The 22298-nt window shown below is 44.4% G+C and overlaps 1 protein-coding gene and 1 pseudogene across 1 annotated transcript in view; both read right to left on the reverse strand.

Annotated features, from left to right (window-relative positions):
- SCARA3 (scavenger receptor class A member 3) overlaps positions 1-22298 on the reverse strand; it is a 50450-nt gene that overhangs the window by 11846 nt on the left and 16306 nt on the right. Inside the window, exons 2-5 of the mRNA XM_060653649.3 lie at positions 14895-14993; positions 13368-13487; positions 8279-8377; positions 6256-7299 (exon numbers count right to left, since the gene is read on the reverse strand). Of these exons, the coding sequence (XP_060509632.1) occupies positions 6256-7299; positions 8279-8377; positions 13368-13487; positions 14895-14993 (1362 nt within the window). The remainder of the gene's footprint in view (positions 1-6255; positions 7300-8278; positions 8378-13367; positions 13488-14894; positions 14994-22298) is intronic.
- LOC132691855 (small ribosomal subunit protein eS24 pseudogene) lies at positions 19432-21454 on the reverse strand (annotated as a pseudogene).

The raw sequence follows: 22298 nt of genomic DNA on the forward strand, positions 1-22298 counted from the left end.
ACCTGAGTTTTTAAATTTATACAGATAGGAATCTGGGGGATATTTGTGGTAATGGATCCTAAAGGTGTGGAGATAATGGTGGAAGGAACATAACATTGCATCAGGCAGAATTTATTGATAGGGGCTCACTAAGCAGGGATTCTGCATCTAATATTGCATCTTGGGGAGTGAGAAAGGCTCTAACAGTTAGTTTGGTTGGTTGGCTGAGACATGGGCCAAAAGACCCACAGTGAGTGAGTTAGAAATGCTGGATCTCATTGGTTTTATGTAAAGAAAGGGATTCAAAGAATGAGAGAAGCTGGGATGTTGGAGTGGATTTGTCATCTGGGACCTACTCACCCATCCTGGGAAGGTCCAGAAGACGTGCCTTTCACCATGACTGTGAGAAATAAATCTGTAAGGAGAGTCTTAGAAGCCTTGAAGAATTTTCTGATTGCTCTCTTCTGCAGGCAGACCGTACAGGGGGAACTTTTGTCACTCAACTGGGAAACCTAACCATAATGGGAGTGATTGGGTCCCGGGGTGGCAGCTACCTAATGGTGGCACTCAACTGGCCAAGGCAAGGAGAGCATGGATACTGTAATAGCAAAGTCAACACGGTGATCAGAATAGGCTGACATGCACAGACCCGTGGTGTTAGCTAGTTGATCATGGTGTACCTAGAAGTGAAATAGATCATGGTGTACCTAGAAGTGAAAAAGTCAACACGGTGATCAGAATAGGCTGACATGCACAGACCCGTGGTGTTAGCTAGTTGATCATGGTGTACCTAGAAGTGAAATAAATTCTTACTTGTTTTGTATAAGCAGAGAAGTTCCAGGTCAAGTGAATAAAAGTCTAATCCAAATCATAAAAATAGCCATGGCTCCTCACAGTCAATTCTCAGACTTGAACCAGTTTACAGATCCAGAACTACTTGAATGAAAGGGAAGCTGGGTACCCTTGAGGAAGACCCTAGTATTTATACTGTTAATCTTCCCAGCTTTCCCCAAGGGGACCTACACCTTTTTTTTTTTTTTTTTTTTTTTACCAGGATAACTGTGCACCGGGGCAGAGAAAATAATCAGCCCTTCTGGGAACTACTAGACACTGGCTCTGAACTGACACTGATTCCAAGAGACCCAAATGTCACTGTGGCCCTCCAGTCAGAGTAGGGGCTTATGAAGGTCAGGTGATCAACGGGGTTTTAGCACAGATCTGTCTCACGTGAGGCCCACTGGGTCCCTGAATTCACCCTGTGGTTGTTTCCCCAGTTCTGGAATGCATAATTGAAATAGACATCCTACCTAGTAGCTGGTAGAATCCCCACATTGGTTCCCCAGCCTATGAAGTAAGGGATATCATGGTGGGAAAGGCCAACCAGAAGCCACTAGAATTGCCTTTATCTAGGACAATAGTAAACCAGGGGTACCTGGGTGGCTCAGTCAGTTGAGTGTCCTACTTCTGCTCAAGTCATGATCTCATGGTTTGTGACTTCAAGTCCCGCATCAGGCTCTCTGCTGTCTGTCAGCTTGGAGCCTGCTTTGGATCCTCTGTTCATCACCCACCCCCTTTGTTCGTTCTCTCTTTCAAAATAAATCAACCAATATTTATTTTTTCCTACATATATCCATAAAGGAATATAGTAAACCCAAAGCAATACCACATTCCTGAAGGGACTGAAGAGATTGGTGCCCCCATCTTTAACATCAAGAATGTTAAATTTGCCCATTTGACCTGTGCAGAGGACAGGTGGATCTTGGAGAATGACAGTGCATTTTCATAAGCTTAGCCAGGTTGTGACTCCAATTGTAGCTCCTGTACCAGATGCAGTCTCATTACTTGAGAGAATCAACACATCCCAGATGCTTTTTTTTGTCCATACCTGTTCACGAGGCCCACCAGAAACAGTCTGCTTCCAGCTGACAGGACCAGCAATACACCTTCACGGACCTGCCTTGGGGGATCTCGACTCTCCAGCTCTCCATCATACTTTAGTTCACAGGGAACTTGACTTCCTTTCTCCCCCACCAGATATCACGCAGGTCCACTACAGTGACGATATTCTACTGATTCAACCTAGCGAGCAAGTAAGTTGTAGCTCACTATTTCAAAGACATTCGTGGGTCAGAGGGTGGGGAATAAACATGACAAAAATTCAAGGGCCTTCTACCTCAATGAAATTTCTAGTGATCCAGTGATTTGGGCATGTTGAGATATCCCTCCCAAGGATAAGCTGTTCCATTTGGCCCCCTCCTGAAATCAAAAAAGAGGCCCACCTTGTGGGCCTCTTTGGATTTTGGAGGTAACATATACGCATTCCTCACTGGGATGTGTTGCTCCAACCCACTTATTGAGTGACCTGAAAAGCTGCTGGTTTTGAGCGGGGCCTAGAACAAGAAAAGGCTCTGCGACAGGTCCAGGCTTCCGTGCAAGCTGGGCCATATGATCCAACAGATCCAATGGTGCTTAAAGTGACAGTGGCAGATAGGGATGTTGTTTGGGGCCTTTGGAAGACCCCTATAAGTGACTTGTACTACAGACCCTTAGGATTTTGGAGCAGAGTCATGCCATCCTCCGGGGATAACTACTCTCCTTTTGAGAAATAGCTCTTGGGCTTGAGTAGAGACTAGCAGAGGTCACCATGTTACCATGAGACCTGAGCTGTCCCTCATGAACTGGGTACTCTCTGGCCCACCAAGTTATAATGTTCGGCACACAGAGCCACACTCCATCATCAAATGGAAGTGGTGTATATGTAATTAGGCCTGAGCAGGCCCTGAAGGCACAAGTAAGTTACATGAGAAAGTGGTCCAAATACCCACGGTCCCCACTCCTAGTATACCACCTTCTCTCCCCCAGCCTGCACCTGTGGTATTATGGGGAGTTCTCTATGACCAGCTGATAGAGGAGGAGAAGATTCCGGCCTAGTTTACCATTGGTTCTGCACAAAACGTAGGCATCATTTGAAAGTGGGCAGCTGTAACATCACAGCCCCTCTTTGGGACATCCCTGAAGGGCAGTGGTGAATGAAAATCCTCCCAGTGGGCAGAACTTCTGGCAGTGTACCTGGCTGTCGTGTTTGCTCAGAAGAGGAAATGGTCAGACATGTGATTATATACTGATTCATGGGCCATGGCCAATGGTTTGGCTGAATGGTCAGGGATTTTCCACAATTGGAAAATTGGTTACAAGAAAAGTTGGGGAAGAGGTTTGTGAATAGTCCTCTCTGAAGGAGCAAAAAATGTGAAGGCCTTTGCATCCTATGTGAATTTTATTCAAAGGGTAAGCTCAGCAGAGGAGACTTTTAATAGACAAGTGCATAGGATGACCTATTCTGTGGATACCAGTCAGTCTTTTTTCCCCAGCCACCCCTGTCATCACCCACTGGGCTCATGAACAAAATGACTATGATGGTGGGGATGGGTTCTATGCATGGGGTCAGCAGCATGGACTTCCAGTCACTAAGGCCAACCTGGCTACGGCTATCGCCAAGTGCCTAATCTGCCAACAGGAGAGACCACCAACAAATCCCCAATATGGCACCACTCCCCAGGGTGGTCAGCCAGCTACCTGCTGGCAGGTTAATTACCTTGGACCACTCTCATCATGGAAGGGGCAATGTCTTCTTACTAGAATAGAAATTTACTCTAGATATGCATTTTCCTTCCCTGCATGAAATGCTTCTGCCAAAAATACCAGACAGAATGCATTATCTGCCATCATGTTATTCCATGGTATTCCAACATAGCACTGCTTCTGATCAAGGAAATCCCTTCACAGCAAATGAAGTGTGGCAATGGGCCCATGATCATGGAATTCACTGGTGTTACCATGGTCCCCACCATCTTGAAACAGCTGGCATGACAGAAGGGTGCAATGGCCTTTGAAGACTCAGTTACAGCTCTAGTTAGGTGGCAATACCTTGCAGGGCTGTCTATAGTCTGAATCAGTGTCCAGTATGTGGTGCTGTTTCTCCAATAGCCAGAATTCACTAGTCCTGGGATCAAGGGATGGAGATGGGAAAGACTCACTATTACCCCTAGTGACCCAGTAGCAAAATGTTTGCTTCTTATTCCCACAACCTTATGCTCTGCTGGCTTAGAGATCTTTGTTCCAAAGGAAGGAGTGTTCTTGCCAGGAGATACAACAATGATTCCATTGAACTGGAAGTTAAGACTGCTGCTTGGTCACTTTGGGCTTCTCATGCCTTTGAATTAATAGACAAAGAAGAAGTTATTGTACTGACCACGTGACTGATCCCAACAACCAAGGAGAAACTGGACTATTACTCTACAACGGGGGTAAGGGAGAGCACGTCTGGAATTCAAAAGCTCCCTTAGGGTGTCTCTTAGTGCTACTGTTCCCTGAAATAAATGTCAGTTGAAAACTACAACAACCCAGACTAGGGAGGACTGGAATGGCCCTTCAGGAATGAAGGTCTGGATCACCCTACCAGGTAAAGAATAACAACCAGCTGAGGTGTTTGCCTGGGGCAAAGAAAATACAGACGGGTAGTGGAAGAAGGCAGTTATAAATACCAGCTATGACCATGTGACCAGTTACAAAAATAAGGACTGAACTTGTCAAAAGCATTTCCCCCTTGGTGTGTTATAAATATATAAATATATATACAGCAAATATCTTTGCTATCTTTCCTCTCTTATCCCCTTATCATGTAACATAAAACACAAAACACATTGACTTTAGGGGCACCTGGGTGGCTCAGTCAGTTAAGCATCCAACTCTTGGTTTTGTCTCAGGTCATGATCTCATGGTTTGTGAGTTCAAGCCCCGTGTCAGGTTCCATGCTGACAGTGCTGACAGCCTGCTTGGGATTGTCTGTCTTTCTCCCTCTCTCTCTGCCCCTTCCCTGTTTGCTCTGTCTCAAAATAAAGAAACTTAAGAGAATTAAAAAAAAAAACAACACATTGATTTTATATCACAGTATTTAAATATTGTTAACTTTATATCATAGTATTTAAATTATGGGATATCCAGGGGGAAGAGTAACTATCTCTCAAGGACTTTACCTCCTCTTCTGGGGAAGGGTTTAGTATGATTTTGGTTGTACACAGCATACTCACATTATGAGCTTTAGGCAGAATTGTAACCTTGTTATTGTTTCCATTTGGGGATTAAGTATTATTTAAGGAGATGTCTATGGGCACCAGCTTGACATGTGGTCAATTTTATGTGTCAACTTGAGTGGACCACCAAATGGCCAGACATTCTAGACATGTCTACAGGGGTGTTTATAGAGAAAATTAATATTTAAATCAGTACTGAGTAAAGCAGATTGCTCTCCACAATAGGTGGGCCTCATCTAATCAGTTGAAGGCCTTAATAGAACAAAAGGCTGACCCTCCCCTAAGTAAGACCCAATTCTCCTGCCTGGTGGCCTTCAAACTGACACATCCTCTCTTCCTAGTTCTACAGCAGCTTCCAGCCTTCTGACTCAAACTGGGACATCAGCCAAGCAGATTTTGGACTTGCCAGCTCCATAATTACATAAGCCAGTTTTTAAAAGAATCTCTCTCTCTCTCTCCTGTTGATTCTGTTTTTCTGAAGAACTCTGATTAATTCAGGGATGAGATGAGAGGAGAAGAGAGCATCAGAGTGATGGGCATATGAGGGGCACATGGCTGAGAACACCAGTGATGGTGTGGGAAGACAGAAAACAGTTTCCAAGACGAGGTCTGCCTATTTCTCTGTGTAGACCCAATCAAACAAACCCACATATGAAAATCCAGATTTGTATGACAGGCAAAGTTAGGAGCCATAACACCTTTACAAAAGAGCCTTGTAAGTATGGCAGTCCTCCCTTATCCGCGGTGGATATGTTCCTAGACTCCCTTATATCGCCTTTCTTTCCTATGTATACTTACCTATGAGAAAGTGTAATTTATAAATTAGGCATTTTGTGAATGTCATCTCTCTCTCTCTTTCTCTCAGAATATCTGTTGTACGGCATTCACCCTTCTTGTGATGATGTGAGGCGATAAAATGCCTAAGTAATGAGATGAAGTGAGATAAATGATGTAGGCATCGTGACGTAGCGTTAAGCCACTGTTGACCTTTTGAAGGCAGAAAGTGAACCCGCAGAGAAAGGGGGACCACTGTGTTTTTAAAGCTTCCAGTTGCCCTAGGCATTTGCTACAGGATTGTATTAGGCTATCAGGACTCTTGCCTGAAACCGGGTACTTCTGTGTCTGGCAAGATCACCAAGGCCCTCTGGGAGCTCCGTAGCAGGTCTGGCCCAGGTCGGGCTCTTACCTCTCAGGATGGTGACATTACGAAGGATTTCTCCATGCCGCGTGTCCACAGCTTTCATCTCCTCCATGATCATGGAGAGGTTGCGGACGTTGAAGTCCAGCCGGGCGCTGAGCAAGCTGAAGCGCTCCCGGAGCAGGTCCGTGGTGCCCAGCATGAGGGAGACGGACTTGTTCAGGTAGTAGAGCTCCTCGGCGTGGGTGTGGAAGCCCAGCGTGCAGGAGAGCCGCACGTCGTCCAGGTACTTGAGCATGCTGTGCACGTGGTTGTCGGTGGCGTTGATGTTGGTGAAGATGGTGCCGATCTCGATCTCGTGAGAAGCCATGCGTCCTTCTAGCGTCTCGAACCTCTCCACCGTGCGGTTCTGGGCATAGCGGGTGTGGTACTGCAGATCGTGCATGTTCTCCTCGTGGTCGTCCAGGAAGGACGAGATGTTATCCAGCTGTAGCTGCAAGCCCATGACCTGCAGCACCAGGTCGTGCATGCTCTCGGAATTCTGGCTGATGCGCTGTGAGGAGACCCCCAGAGTGGCCTGGATGTTCTTGACCACTTCTCCGGTCTTGGCCGATGTGGTACGCAGGCTGCTGAAGAGCCGGGTGTAGTTTTGCCAGTCAGTGACAATCTTCTGGAGGGTCAGGGTCTCCTCATCAGTCTTCCGCCGGATCCCATGGATCCACTCTGAAGTCTGCCCAACAGTGAAGTTGATCTGGTGGACAGAAGCCTTGACATCATAGCACTCCTGGGTGAGGTCCTTCAGAGAGAGGTCCAGGCCAGCTGTGGTGGCCTGCCAGCCTCTCACCTGGGTGAGAAAGAACCCCAGAGACTGGTTGACCTGGTGGATGGAGAAGGAACAATTGCCCATCTCCTGGGAGATTTGACTGCTGGTGGTGGAGAGCAGTTCATGGGTCTGAGAGGTCTGGTCCAGCTGGACCTCCTGGGCCAGAAGCATCTTCTGAATTCCTTCCAGCTCTTCCTGCAATTTTCTGATCTCTTGCTCCAGCTGCCCAGCCTCATGGCAGAAGGAACAATTGTTTGGGGCTTTCAGATCTTTAGGAGAAAGGGACAACATTTTGAGTTGCTGAAGGATCATGGGACAAAAGTGGCTTTAAATATTTCGGAGCATAATGAATTGTCAAGTGGCTTCCTGTTCCCTCTTCCTATCCTAAGTCTGCTATGAAATCCTTTATGGAAAAATCTTGCCATCTCTATGAAATCTTATTTTGACCAAATGTCTTTACTATGACTTGAAATGTAGAATTTGGGACATTTTTTTTTCTAACTCACCACCAAATTCTCGAGAACATATCTTCATAACTTTTTGAAGGTTGCCAAGAACTGCCCATTTAAACTTTATTTTAACATTTCTCCAAACACTTTTATATTTGCTATCTTATCAGTACATTTATGGGGAAAAGACGGTACAGGGATTATTTCTCCCATGTGTCAGATGAGAAATGAGGCACAGAGAAGATGCCTGCCAAATATCACTCAGCCTGTACTTTCTCTTTCCATCAGGGCAGACCACCTCTACCCCTTCTCTTATGGCTCCTCTGTCTCTGCCTCAGAACGAGAATGTCCCTAGCTAACGCAGGAGATAGACAGCATCCTGAATTGTGCACACTTTAAGGCAGTAGTGAGGCAAGGGCAGACTTGCCAAGAGGCTTCAGAAGATCCTGAAAATAATCTCAGATACTTGAGAATAACTGGGGAATGTCTCTGGGTTCCTTCTCTGCCTCCTAATGCTTTACAAAGTCTACCTCCAAGCCTTCTCTACCTGTAGGCTCTGGCTAGATCTGTACCTCACACAGAAACCCTGGCCCCAGTCCTGGGTGAAACCCAGGGCAGCTGCCCACTCGGGATGAACTGGGAGGCAGGGAGTCATAGCTGCCCTTCCCTTGTGCCTAGAGGGTGGCTTAAGGCTTCCCTGCTCCAGGGCACCATGGTCTGGGGAGGAACACTCACCCCTCCCCAATTAACCCTGGTCTTCCATCATTGTCATTAGCACATCTGGACACTGGACACTTACCCAGGCCTTGAAGATTTTCCTGCATGGACATCAGCTTCTTGTCATAGACAGCCTGGGCCAGGGAGATGTCTTCTGAGAGAGAGTCCACTTTCCTGAAAACTATATGGGAAATACAGATGAGAAACTGGGGCAGGGTCTTAGCTCAGAGAAACAGCAGTCTTTTGGTGAGAAGGCATTTTTATCAGTCTTTCTGCAACCAAAACCATTCATCCTTCCACAGGACTTTTCAGTGGTGGTAAGGGAAGATGCTTCTTATGGCCAGAGTTCACACATTCTATATCCATCTAGATCTATATCTGTTTATACACCTCTCTTAAATATATATATGTATGCATATACATGTGTGTGTGTGTGTGTGTATAGTTGCCAAATCATTTATATAGAGTATGATACAAACATTAAAAGTTTGTGTGTGTGTGTGTGTGTGTGTGTGTGTATATATATATATATATATATATATATATCCTTGTGCCTACATATATATACATGTGTGTGTATATATGTATCTATCTCCATCCCCATCCAGATTTTAAAACTAGGGCCTGACCCCCACAGGATAGAATAGGGAAAATTAAGAAAAAAATGTAAAAAGAATATAAAAATATTCTTAATCCTACCACTGAGAGATAATAGCCATCAATACCTTCATGCATCTCTTAGACTCTTATCTCCATAATCATTCTATAGCTACATAGATATAGGTATACTCTTTTAGAAAACAACAGAAAAAATGGAATGTTCTGAACATCTCATCTGTTTTCTTTCATTTTGCATCACTAGTATCATGTCATGGACATTTTTCCATTGAGGTTTAAATTGCCTTAAAATCATTACGTTTAGGGGCATCTGGGTGCTTAAGCACTGACTTCAGTTGCTTAAGCGTCTGACTTCAGCTCAGGTCATGATCTTGGGCTCTGTGAGTTCGAGTCCCAAGTCGGGCTCTGTGCTGACAGCTCAGAGCCTGGAGCCTGCTTCGGATTCTGTATCTCTCTCTCTCTCTCTCTGCTCCTCCCCCACTCACGCTCTGTCTCTCTCACTCTCAAAAAAGAATAAATGTTTTAAAAAATATTTAAATCATTACTTTTAATGCATGTATCATACTCGATATAAATGATTTGGCAATTATATAAAAATCTCCTGTGGTTGGGGGACACCTAAGCCACCTCCCTTTCTGAGCCTACAAATAAAACTTGATATGTAAATATGAGTAACACTTGTTCCTAGAAATAATCCTTATATTTGGTGGTTGTGTGTATATGGTTATTCTCTTAGAATGAATTGCTGGAAGTAGAATTAATGGGTCAAAGGGCATTAATATTTTTTAAGTCTTTGATACATGTTGCCAAACTGACTCCTAGAAGAGGATTTATCAGCTTACACTGCATGGGGAGTCTCACCCCCTTCTCAGGGGTCAGTGCTGGCCAGTGATTACAGCACATCTGGGCAGCAGCAGGATTCCTGGCTTTCTCTAGCAAGTGTCTGGCTGGACGAGGAAGTGAGAGGAGGGCCCGGATTGGATGGAGGTAGACCATATGTTTCCCCCAGAGCCTAGGAAGGTAAGTGCACAGGGATGGAATGAACTCCGCCAAGAGAACTGGGTCATGCAACTTCTCGTCCACACTTGCCTCAGATTTGCAGGGTGACTTCGGGCAAGTCAATTAACCTTTCTGGAGCTCAACTGAATCATCTGTAAAAGGCAAGTATGAAGCTAGATGACCTCTAATGTTCTTCTCAGCTCCAAAACGCCATGATTCCAACTTTTTTGGAATCTCTGGGCTTTAATATCATATGTCTGAGAGGTGTTGAGACTTAATTAGTAACAGTGACATGTTGAGAGGTCCTAGGAACAGTTCTATGCCATTTTATTACACTAGCACTTAGAGTTTACAGTATTCGTCATTCCATTTGAGTCTCCCCCAAGTTAAAATCCCTTGTATAGATAGGGAAACAGAGGTGCAGACTTTGATTCTTATTCTAATGCTTTATAAAGTCCCCTCCAAACCAATAGCCAAGGGCTCATTCATATAATTCACCTTGTTCATTTCTTCACAGAGAGTTTCATGATCTGTAATTACATAGTTTTCCTTACTTTTTAGATCTTATTTTTTTCTCATCTTTTCAAAATTGAGTCTTATAATTATACTAAAAAGAGTATACATGTATAATTTATAAATAAATAGGCATATTTTACAGGTGTGAGATTATAGGGTTTTTCTTTTCCAATATTTAATTGTAAAAATTTTCAAAGAGTAATCAAAAGACTTGTACAATCCTACTTGCACAGTAGGCAGTAATATATCAACTGCCTACATTCTATAATTAACATTTTACTATAGGGTGCTTGGGTGGCTCAGTCATTAAGCATCTTACTTTGGCTCAGGTCATAACCTCATGGTTTGTGAGTTTGAGTCCCACATCGGGTGAACTCAAGCCCCCTCCCTTCAGGTGAGCACGAGCCTTGCTTCAGGTAAAACATGAGCCCTGCTTCAGGTGAGCCCCACTTCTCTCTCTCTTTCTCTTGGCCCCTCATGGAACTGCCCCTTGTGGAATTCTCTCTCTCTCTCTCTCTCTCTTCTCTGCCCCTTGCTCACTTGCACCCCCCTCTCTCAAAAAATAAAAAAACAACAAAAAACCATTTTACTATATTTACTATTTTTTTAAATTTTACTATATTTACTATATTTACTATTGTACATATGTCCATTTTATCTTTTTATCCATTCACCTACCCATCTAATTTTTTGATGCATTTTAAATCAAATTTTTTTACTGATGGGGTGCACAGTCAAAAAAAGGTCACAGGTTACTGCTCTAGACCAAGGGCTGGCAAAGTAGGATCTGCATATGTAATCTAACCCAATGTCATTCTGTTGGAACATAGCCATCCCCATTCATTTTCATATTATCTCTGGCTGCTTTGGCTCCACAATGGCAGAGTGGTTTTGACAAAGACCATGTGTGGCCCATAAATCCTAAAATATTTACTACCTAGCCCTTTACAGAAGGTTTGCCAAACCGTGTTCCAGGTTATAATCCCCATAATGACAAGGCCTATGTTTTATTAAGCAGTGTATGCCCAGTGCCTAATACAGTTCTTGGCTTATAGTATGCATGCAACAAATACTTGATTGAATGAATAAGTGCATTTTCATTTCCCTGCAAGGAAGACGGATTTTGCTCAATCCTCCAGACTTTATCCACAGTCCTGACCATAATCCTTGACTAGGACCATCCACATATGTACTCACAAATCTCTAGTCATTCATTTGACAAATATTACCGAGCACCTACCAGCCAGGCCAGGACGATGCCCAGCCCACCCTGCTCTGGGGACTTTGAAGGCCCAGGCTGGAGGCAAAAGCACAAAAGGAAACCTAAAGTTCTCCCTGGAGTCCCCAAATGCACTCCTCGCCCCCAATTATTACAATCTTCTGCTCATTCATTCTGGATCTTAGGGCAAATCACTTCACCTCTCCAGGTATGTGGAACGAGGGCAGCCTCCCGTTTCGGGGCTGGTTAAGATGACTCACGAATATCATGTATACGATGGTGCCTAGCAGCTGGTGGGCACCGATGACTGTCCATAGCTTCTGAAGTGTGGTTGTGCCTGTGTTCTGCTCTGGCCTCAGGTTTGTGGCTACCGGAGCTTTACTAATGGACCTGCGGGTGCCGGGAGCTGAGGCCCTAAAAGGCCTGACCAGGAACCTCTGGAGGTTCCCTGATGTCGTTTGCCACCTCAGAATGGTGGCCCGCAGCTCCCCACCTCCTCTGGCCCAGGATTTTGGCTACTTTCTGAGAGGCCAAGCCCCGTAAAGTGATTTAGCAGGAAAAGGTGGGGCTGACCCAGGTGAGAGGCTTGGAAAGTTCTTGAAATCAATGGTCCTCCAACCTGGTTGCACTCTGGAATTACCTGAGAAGCTTCTATAGTTTAGTAAGGCCTGGGTCCTGCCCAGAGATTATGATTTCATTCATCTGGAGCCAGGAATCCTGCCATTAGGCATTTTAAATGCCTTTTAAGGTCCAGACAAAACTGAGAACTGCTCCCTCTGATGACGAAACGTAAGGGCCTCATCCTGGTGCTCCCTTTACCTGGCACAAAGTAGGTGCTCGGCTTGTGTTAGATTCCTTAACACCTTTAGGATTCCTGCATTATGACAAGAGTGTCCATTCAAGTCATTAACATGCTCACCTTGTGCCCTCAAGCCAAGCGAGCCAGCGGCTGAATATCTTTAGCCAGGACTGGGACCAGGTGCTCCCATTTAGGGAGGCGCTCATTCTCAGGGTCACACAAGTGCAGGGGCGGCACCTGGACTGAGGCACCCCACCCTGCTCCTCACTTGTCTCACCTGCGTCCCGGCTTTGTCCCCAATATCTAGTCCACAGGAACAAGCAAACCTACTGGCTGCTCTTTAGCAAACCTACTGGCTGCCCTTAGTAACATCTGGATTTTTTAAAATCTGAAGCTAAGTGTAATGGGACTGCAGTGAGAAGCTGTCACATCTGTTCCCCTCAGTTTACCGTAATCTATTAGCATCCAGGAGGCAGGGCTGCCTAAACTTGGCTGTGCACCATCATCTGGGTTGGCTACCATGGTCATACAAGCTGTAGTGCTCATGAGAGCCGCCAAACTCCAGGTCCCTGGGCTTCGCCTACAGGACTCTCATTTCATAGGTTCCAGCGAGACTCAGGAATTTGCATTTTAACAAATACTGGGGGGCGATCCTGATGCAGGCAGCATCCAACCTCACTTTGAGAAACACTCACAAAGACCATGGAAGGGGTTTAGACATTGCCAACAGAGTGATCTCAACCCTGGATGGACATTACCTGGGCTGGGGCACAGAATTGGTAGCTTTTAAAGCTCCCAGGTGATTCTCACATGGAGCTGGAACTGGGAACCGTTGAGCTGGTCCTGTCCTCTCATTTTCCCAGTAGGAAAACAGACTCCCTAGAGAGCAAGTGCCTTGCTCAAAGCCACACAGCTACAAATTGACCGGAATCCAGGGGCCAGCCTTTGGAGTCTGAACCAAGCATGAAGATCCCCAGAAAGATGCTGGACTCCCAGATGCCACTGGGAGCCTGCACTCACCCAGAGAGGCCAGCACGGCCACGGCCACCAGGAGCAGGGCCAGGAAGAGATAAAGAATCCGCACCGACGTGTGCAAAGACAGGTTCTTCTGGCAGCGGCTGCAGCGGGGCCCAGGCCGGCCTGTTGGGGAACAAAGCAGACCAGTGGCTGAGGCTGCAGGCGAAGGGACAGTTTCATGTTCCTACTCTAACCTGTCTCATCACATATCAAACCAGCCTCCAGGAAGGGAGTTGTTCTCCATTTTCATGTCTGCCCATCTCCCTGTGTTTTCTCTAGGTGCTTAAGCTTTGAGAAATAGAAGAGACCAGAATCGGGGTCTTCCAAGAACAGCCCATGACTGCCACCAGTGTCCTTTATGGCAACGTCAATCAGCCCATGGTGTGGGGAAACACCTCTTCCTGGTGCATTGGCCTTACGATGGTCCACAACACAGGGCAGTCAGCTTTGTTTCACCACTGGATGACCAACTTGTTCCAATTTGCCTCCGACTTTCCGGGCTTTAGCACTGAAAGTCTCCTGTTGTGGGAATTTCTCAGCATGGGGAAAACCAGTCACACACCCTGGGAAACCCCTCAGTCCCCAAACTTTTCAGGTAATGAGCAGTTCTCCTGGAAACGGAATGAATGGTTCCAGTCCACCAGTTGGGTCCCTGGTATGGAAGAAGAAAGAAGCCAGGTGTTCTGGCTACTCGGGCACATGGCCAACGTCCAGGAGGCATGCAGTGATGTCCCCGGTTGTGACATTTCTAAGGCGGATTTGGCTTCAGCTGCATATTATGAGTACTGGGAATGTTTTAAAATTCCTGATGCTTCCTTTGCATTCCAGACCGAAAGAAATCAGAATTTCTGAAGGCTGGTCACAGGCATCCTGGCATGGTTACAATATACAGCCGAGGCTGGGGTGCCTGGGGGTCTCAGTCGGTTGGGCATCCAACTTCGGCTCAGGTCATGATCTCACTGTTGGTGGGTTTGAGCCCAGCGTCGGGCTCTGTGCTGACAGCTCAGAGCCTGGAGCCTGCTTTGGATTCTATGTCTCCTTCTCTTTCTGCCCCTCCCCTGTTCATGCTCTGTCTCTCTCAAATAAATAAATGTTATATGTAAAAAAAAAAAATATAGCCAAGGTTGAGAACAGCTGCTCTAATCTAACCAGAACCCACCAAATTCTACTCTAAGTAACAGTTCAGGTGGCATTGGTTTCTGACACTATCCAAATGCTAAGGTGGGTCCTGTGGGCTAAGTGGTCGAACCACTTGGGTGGCATGGGATATGGTGAAGGGGACAGTTCTGGGCCAGCTAGAGGACGGGTCCTGGGGGAGATGGCAGAGGTCCCTGACAGGTCTCAGGAGGAGCCCTAGAGACAGATGTCACTTGTGTCAGACTTTGACATCATCCACACTATATAACCCAGGCCTATGCAACTCTGCCCTTCCCCCTCCAGGAAGCAATGGGGGAAGGATTTTGAAGCCATGTAGAGAGGTAAGTCAGCAGCCTGGGGGTGGGGGCAGGGAGATCAGAGGGCAGCCCTTACCCTCTTGTGTGCATGGGAAGGTCGGCATGTCCTCGTCGTCACCAGCCAGCTCCTCTTCTGTAACATACAACGCATCTCTGTCGCCGGTGGCCGACCTCACTGTGACGGAGCCAGTGCTGTCAGACCCGGGGCTGGAACCTCGAGCCATGCCCACCCCTCTCCAGCTGCCCAGTTCATTTACAATCCCCACACCCCATGCCCACCCCCACCCTTGAGTACAAGTCAGCCCACCTGAGCTCCAGGTGACCCGGAGGAAAGGGGAAGGGGGAGGGAGAGAAGAATCGAGTGGCTGAGGAACTGAGATGTCCCAACACCTCTGGGCAAGGAGATTTCATGATCTCCCACAAGCCGGTAAAGATCCACAGGCCAGCTCTGCTGCCTCCTTGCTCTGTACCTTGCTCAAAGCCCTGGGATGGAATCAGAAGGAATAAGCGCTGGTTGCCTGACCCGGCTCAGCCATCCTTCCGTTCCCTGGCACATGGTAACCCAAGCAGAATTCCTCTGCTCCACGGTCAAGTGTGAATCTACAAGACTCTGCATCCAGCCCAGCTGGGGGAGCTGCAGAAAGGAGGAAGTGGGAACAAAGAGAATACAGAATGGTGGAAATGGTCACAGACCTCTGCCTCACGCTCTGCCTCATCTGGGACCTGCCAGGGTGTGGAAGGGACCATGGGAGGAGCAGGTCTCCCTGGGGCCATGTGTTCCCTAAGTAAGACCTAGGTGATGGATTCCCTCAATCAGAAGATTGCTTTTGTTCCCTCAGACACCTCATACCTCCTCCTCCTTCCAGGACCTGGTCTTTTAGAAATGATGAGGAGAAAGACACCCAAAATAGGCAGAGTGAGCCAGAGTGGGTGTTTAAGGATGGAGCCACCCAGTACTTCTGTCCTGGGAAGTGTGGATGTGTGTGGTGGGGGGGGGGGGGGGGGGGGCGGGGTGGTGTACAAGCTGATCATGATGACTGAATTCCTGGGAGATATCTGTTGAGGGGATTTTTTAAAACTATGCCTCAAAATCCAGAAGCAATAAAAGAAAGAGATTAATACATTTGACCACATGACAATAAAATAACAATGCTTTGGCATGACCAAAACAAAGTCAATGACAAACTGGGAGAAAATATTCATAGCACATATTATAGACAAAGAGGCAATATACCAAGTTTCTAAAGAGCTTTAAAAATTCAGGAAGTGGAATTAATCCCGTAGTCCCAGAATACAAAATCAACGTACAGAAATCTGTTGCATTTCTACACCCTAATGATGAAGCAGCAGAAAGAGAAATTAAGGCATCAATCCCATTTGCAACTGTGCCAAAACCAATAAGATGTTCAGGAATAAACCTAACCGAAGAGGTGAAAGACCTATACAACCGGATGAAAACTATACAACCCGGATGAAAGAAATTGAGAATTACACAAAGAAATGGAAAGATATTCCATGCTCCTGGATAGGAAGAACAAATACTGTTAAAATGTCTTTACTACCCAAAACAATCTACACATTTAATGCAGTCCCTATCAAAATACCAACAGCATTTTTCACAGAACTGGAATTAACAATCCTAAAATGTGTACAGAGCCACAAAAGACCCTGAATAGTCAAAGCAATCTTGAAAAAGAAAAACAAAACTGGAGTATTACAATTTCAGACTTCAATTTATACTACAAAGCTGTACAAACATGGTAATGGCACAAAAATAGACACACTGATCAATGGAACAGAAAAGAAAACGCAGAAATAAGCCCACAATTATATGGTCAATTTATTTTTGACAAAGCAGGAAAAAATATGCAATGGGAAAAAGTCTCTTCAACAAATGGCAGTGGGAAAACTGGACAGCAGCATGCAAAAGAATGACACCGGACCACTTTCTTACACCATACACAAAAATAAATTCAGAATGGAATTTAAAATGAAAATTCATTTGCAAATGACATATCTGATAGAGGGTCAATATCCAAAATATATAAAGAATGTATAAAACTCAACACCCCCAAAATGAATAATCCAATTAAAAATGGGCAGAAGACATGGACAGACATTTCTCCAAAGAAGACATCCACTTGGCCAACAGGCACGTGAAAAGATGCCCAACACCACTCATCATCAGGGAAATGCAAATCAAAACCACAACGAGATATCACCTCACACCTGTCAGAATGGCTAAAATCAAAACACAACATAAGTGAGGATGAGGATGTGGAGAAAAAGGAACCCCCTTGCACTATTGGTGGAAATGTAAACTGCTCCAGCCCCTGTGGAAAACAGTATGGAGGTTCCTCAAACAGTTAAAAATAGAACTACCCTATGATCCAGTAATTACACACTGGGCATTTACCCCCTCAACAAAATACAAAAACACTAATTCAAAGGGATACATGCACCTGATGTTTATTGCAGCATTATTTACAATAGCCAAATTATAGAGGCAGCCAAATGTCCGTCGACAGATGAATGGATAAAGAAGTGGTATATACACCTAATGGAATATTATCCAGTCATAAAAAGAATGAAAATTTGCCATTTGCAATAACATGGATGGAGCTAGACAGTATAATGCTAAGTGAAATAAGTCAGTCAAAGAAAGACAAATACCATATGATTTCACTCATATGTGGAATTTAAGAAACAAAACAAATGAGCAAAGGATAAAAAAAGGGAGAAAGACAAATCAAGAAACAGACTCTTAACTATAGAGAACAAATTGATGGTTACCAGAAGGAAGGGGGTCGAGGGATGGATGAAATAGGAAAACCTAAACCCAAAAATCCTATAGAAAAATGGACAAAAGACCTGAACAGGCAATTATGAAAAGAGATAAAAAATGTCCCCTAAGTGTTTCCAATTAAGCAATAAATAAGTCATGGGGATAAAAGGTACAGCATAGGGAATGTAGTCAATGGTATTATAATAGTGTCGTATGGTGACAGACGGTAGCTACATTTGTGGTGAGAATAGCATAATGTATAAACTTGTCAAATCACTATGCTGTACACCTGAAACTAATGTAACATTGTGTGTCAACTATAGTTCAGTTGAAAAAAAAAAAAAAGGTCCCCTAAACAAATGAAAAGATGTTCAGCTTTATTCTAAGACAAAATGCAACTTAAAACTACAGTATGAGGGGCGCTTGGGTGGCTCAGTCTGGTAAGTGTCCGGCTTCAGCTCAGGTCATGATCTCACAGTTCAGGAGTTCGAGCCCCACGTTGGGCTCTGTGCTGACAGCTTGGAACCTGGAGCCTGCTGCACATTCTCTGTCTCCTTCTCAGTGCCCCTCCTGTGTTCATGCTGTCTCTCTCTTTCAAAGAATAAATAAACATTAAAAAAAGTTTTTTTTAACTACAGTGTGAAAACGGTTCTCAACTATCAGATTGGCAAAAATGCAGAGGCTGATAATATACTGCATTGGCCAGGCTATGGGGAATTGGGGTGGAAATGCAAATGGCCCAGACCTGGTGGAGGGGAATTAAACACATACATATTTGTCCTCTGACCCCACAATCATACTTCTATAAATTTATCCATAATATACACCTCCAACAATCTGAAAACATATATGACAAGGTTATTCACTTCAGAATTATTTGTAATTGCGAAAACTGAGAACTATCTAAATATTCAAGCATGGGAGATTGGTTAATATACTATGGTTATATACACACAATGGGACCCTATGCAGCTATACAAATGAATACAGAAATCTCAATCAACTGACATGGATAATTTCCAGGAGATATTAAATAAAAAAGCAAAGTGCAAATATATAGTACGCTACCTTTTTTGTAAGAAAGAAGGGAAAATAAGAAAACATGCATATATCTGCTTACTATTAAAAGAAGAAACACAGGAAAGAAAAAACAAAAAACAAAAAGTTGTTTTCTACAAAGGATGAGGTGGGAGAAATAGGGTGAAAGGGATATAGACAGAGTGGCATTTCTCTGAGTGAAACTTTTTTAGTTTTGACTTTCGAAAACATTTAATATTTTACACATTCAAAACATTAAATTTTATTGGTTAAAAAAAACCCACCTACCTAGAACCAAATGAACCTAATTTACATTTTGAAATGACTACAAAGCATACTGAAGGAAAGAACTAATCTACTAAATCAGCTAAAATTATTTAATCTAAGTAAACTAAATAAATTAGTTTTGACTATGTAATCTCTATCTGGGATGTGGTAGGATATAATTGGGGAAGTGCAAACATGTATGAAACTTATAAAGTAATTTTATTTATTACTGTAGCATGGGTAAAGCAATTCTGAAATTACTTTAGATTAATTCAAGACTGAGCAAATGAGGGGCACCTGGATGGCTCAGTCGGTTAGCGTCCGACTTCGGCTCAGGCCATGAGCTCACGGTTTGTGGGTTCAAACCCCATGTCAGGCTCTGTGCTGACAGCTCAGAACCAGAAGCCTCCTTCAGATTCTGTGTGTGTCTCTCTCTCTGCCCCTCCCCCACGTGTGTGTGTGTGTGTGTGTGTGTGTGTGTGTGCACGCGCGCGTGTGTGTGTGTCTCTCTCTCTCAAAAATAAACATTAAAAAAAAAAAAAGACTGAGCAAATGAATAAATGTGTTGATGTGGTTTGGGCCCAGGGTTTTTCACTATGGAAAAGGGGACACAGAAATATGGAATGGGGGGGACAAGAAAGAACCCTTGGGGATGGATTAAAATTGAGGGTATCAATATAAGCTCATAATTTCCAATATATATAGGTATGTATATGTTCATGCTTATGTGCATATATAACATATACGTATCTGTATGTGTCGGTATGTGTACACGTATAACTTTGTTGAAAGGCTCAGAAAGCAGACACTTAAATAGCAATGAACAGCCCTCGCAGCCCCAGGTCTTGGTGGCTAATACTATTTCCTACTTTAAAAAGCCAGGCAGGGGCACCCCGATTGGTTAAGCGTCTGACTCCTGATTTCAATTCAGGTCATGGTCTCATGGTTCGTGGGATTGAGTCTCAAGTCTGTACTGTCAGTGCACAGCCTGCTTGGGATTCTCTCTCTCCCTCTCTCTCTTTCTGCCCCTTCTCCCACTCATACTCTGTGTCCTAGAAAAGAAGAAGAAAAAAAAGCCAGGCATTCTTAGAGAAATGGCTGATTCTAGGGTTGGGGTAAAAGGTAGGTAAAGATGAATCTGGAACATCTTGTTATTTCAGAAATTAAAGGAATGCTAAAAAAAATGATGGGGGATGTCATAAGGAAACAGAAACCATCTCGAAGATGTATGCACTGGCCAAATCTAAAACAATTTGAGTCATAAAATAATTAAGTATAATAATGCTATTTTAAGTCATTAAAAACAGGAATTCATGAATCCATACCACTGATAGTTAGATAGATAGAAGGAAGGGCTCTTTCCTTTTTTTTGTAAGTTCTGTTTCTTAATTCCCTCATGAATCTGCATGAGGGAATCTGCACAATCTGCACAAATGCCACAGATAAAGTCACTGCAGAATTTTTACCCCTTCTGTTGTCCAATCTCCAGCTCACTTTTTGCCAGCATCAACACCGGCATTTGCAGTCCCCCTGACTTTCTCTATTCTGTTCTTGTGTTCCTTTTGCTGTTTTCTTGAGGTCTTTTTCTTCTTATACAGGCCCTGTCTTGCAAGTCTATGTTTGGGCTCATTTTTCTTTGCATAATCCAAGGAATCATAAATCCTGCCAAAGCCAGTTGTCTTACCACCACCAAAACGGGTTCCCAATCCAAACACAAAGATGACAGCTGGTGTGGTCTTGTACATTTAGACTAGGTTTTCCCCTGAATTTCTGTCTTAGGTACTGTTGCCTTTCTGGGGGTGAAGAACATCAATGACCATTTGTTTCTGCTGAAGTCGCTGGTTGGTCATGAACTTCCTAGTCTGGATAGTTACTGTGTCTGTCATTCATGATGGCAGCCAAGGTTTAGCAGCCAGGGAGGCCAGGGGAAGGGCTCCTTCTTACAGCAGCGCTGGGGTTGGGAAATCAGCACTCTGCACTCATTACAGTAAAGACTGAATCAGGCAAGAACCATCAACGGATGCTACCTCCAGGGAAAATTTTGATGAAGAGCAGTATATACACATGGTCTTAAAGTGTCTTCTCACAGATGACTTATTTGTTATGAGGGAGGGGGGAAAGCCCACTCGTTATGTATCGGGGAAATCAGGCCACACCTTGACCAGGTGATCAAAATGAACATCACCTGTGAGGGACAGATGGACACTGTGTGCCTAGAGATGTATTAGCTGGAGCAGCACACACCATCACATATACTATTTATTGGCCAAGAACACACAACCGCAATCCAATCACGAGGAAACATGAGAAAAACACAAAGTGACGATCATCACATTAAAAAAAGGGATGTGACGGGGCACCTGGGCGGCTCAGTCGACTTCGGTCCAGGTCATGATCTCACGGTCGGTGAGTCTGAGCCCCACGTCAGGCTCTGTGCCAACAGCTCGGAGCCTGGAGCCTGCTTCGGATTCTGTGTCTCCCTCTCTCTCTGTTCCTCCCCTGCCCGCACTCCGTCTCTCTCTCTCTCTCTCAAAAATAAATAAAGATCAAAAAAAAATTTTTTTTTAAAGGATGTGGGAGAGGACTGTATTTTTCAAAAATATCAGTCATAAAAGACAATAAAGGTGGAAGAGACATGACAACTAAATGCAACCCTTAACATTAGACTGGATCCTGTGCTGGAGGGGAGAGGAAATCTACAAAGGATACTGCTGGTCCACTGGTAACACTGGGACACACACTGTACGTTACATAAAGTTTTAAAGCAATTCATGAAGTTTATGACTGTATTCAGACATATTCCTATTCTTAAGAAATCCATACGGAAGTGTTTAGAAGTAAAGGACCATGAGGTATGTGCAAAAAAAAAAAAAATGTGTATATGCATATATGTGTGTGTGTGTGGGTAATACTTCATTGAAAATCCTTGTGCATAAGATGTTATGCACATATAGGATCTTCTCAAGATAATTTCCTGAAAGTGAATTGTCTGGATCACATTGTAAGAACATTTTAATGTTCTGGAAACAAATGAACTAACTGCCATCTAGAAAGGGCATGCAAATTGGGGCGACTGTGTGGCTCAATCACTTAAGCATCTGACTCTTGATTTCAGCTCAGGTCAAGATCTCGTGGTTTGTGGAATGGAATCCTGCTTCAGGCTCCATGCTGAGTGTGGAGACTGCTTGGAATTCTGTCTCTGTCTCTCTGTCTCTCTCTCTGTCTCTCTGTCTCTCTCTCTGTCTCTCTCTCTCTCTCTCTCTGCATCTGCCCCTTCCCCCACTGACACTTTCACTCTATCTAAAAAGTAAAAAAAAATTATTAACAAAAATTATTGGGGAGTCTGGGTCACCCGGTTACACCTCTGACTTTAGCTCACATCATGATCTC

This window comes from Panthera onca, chromosome B1, assembly GCF_046562875.1.
Source record: "Panthera onca isolate mPanOnc1 chromosome B1, mPanOnc1 haplotype 2, whole genome shotgun sequence".
Taxonomy (NCBI): Eukaryota; Metazoa; Chordata; class Mammalia; order Carnivora; family Felidae; genus Panthera; species Panthera onca.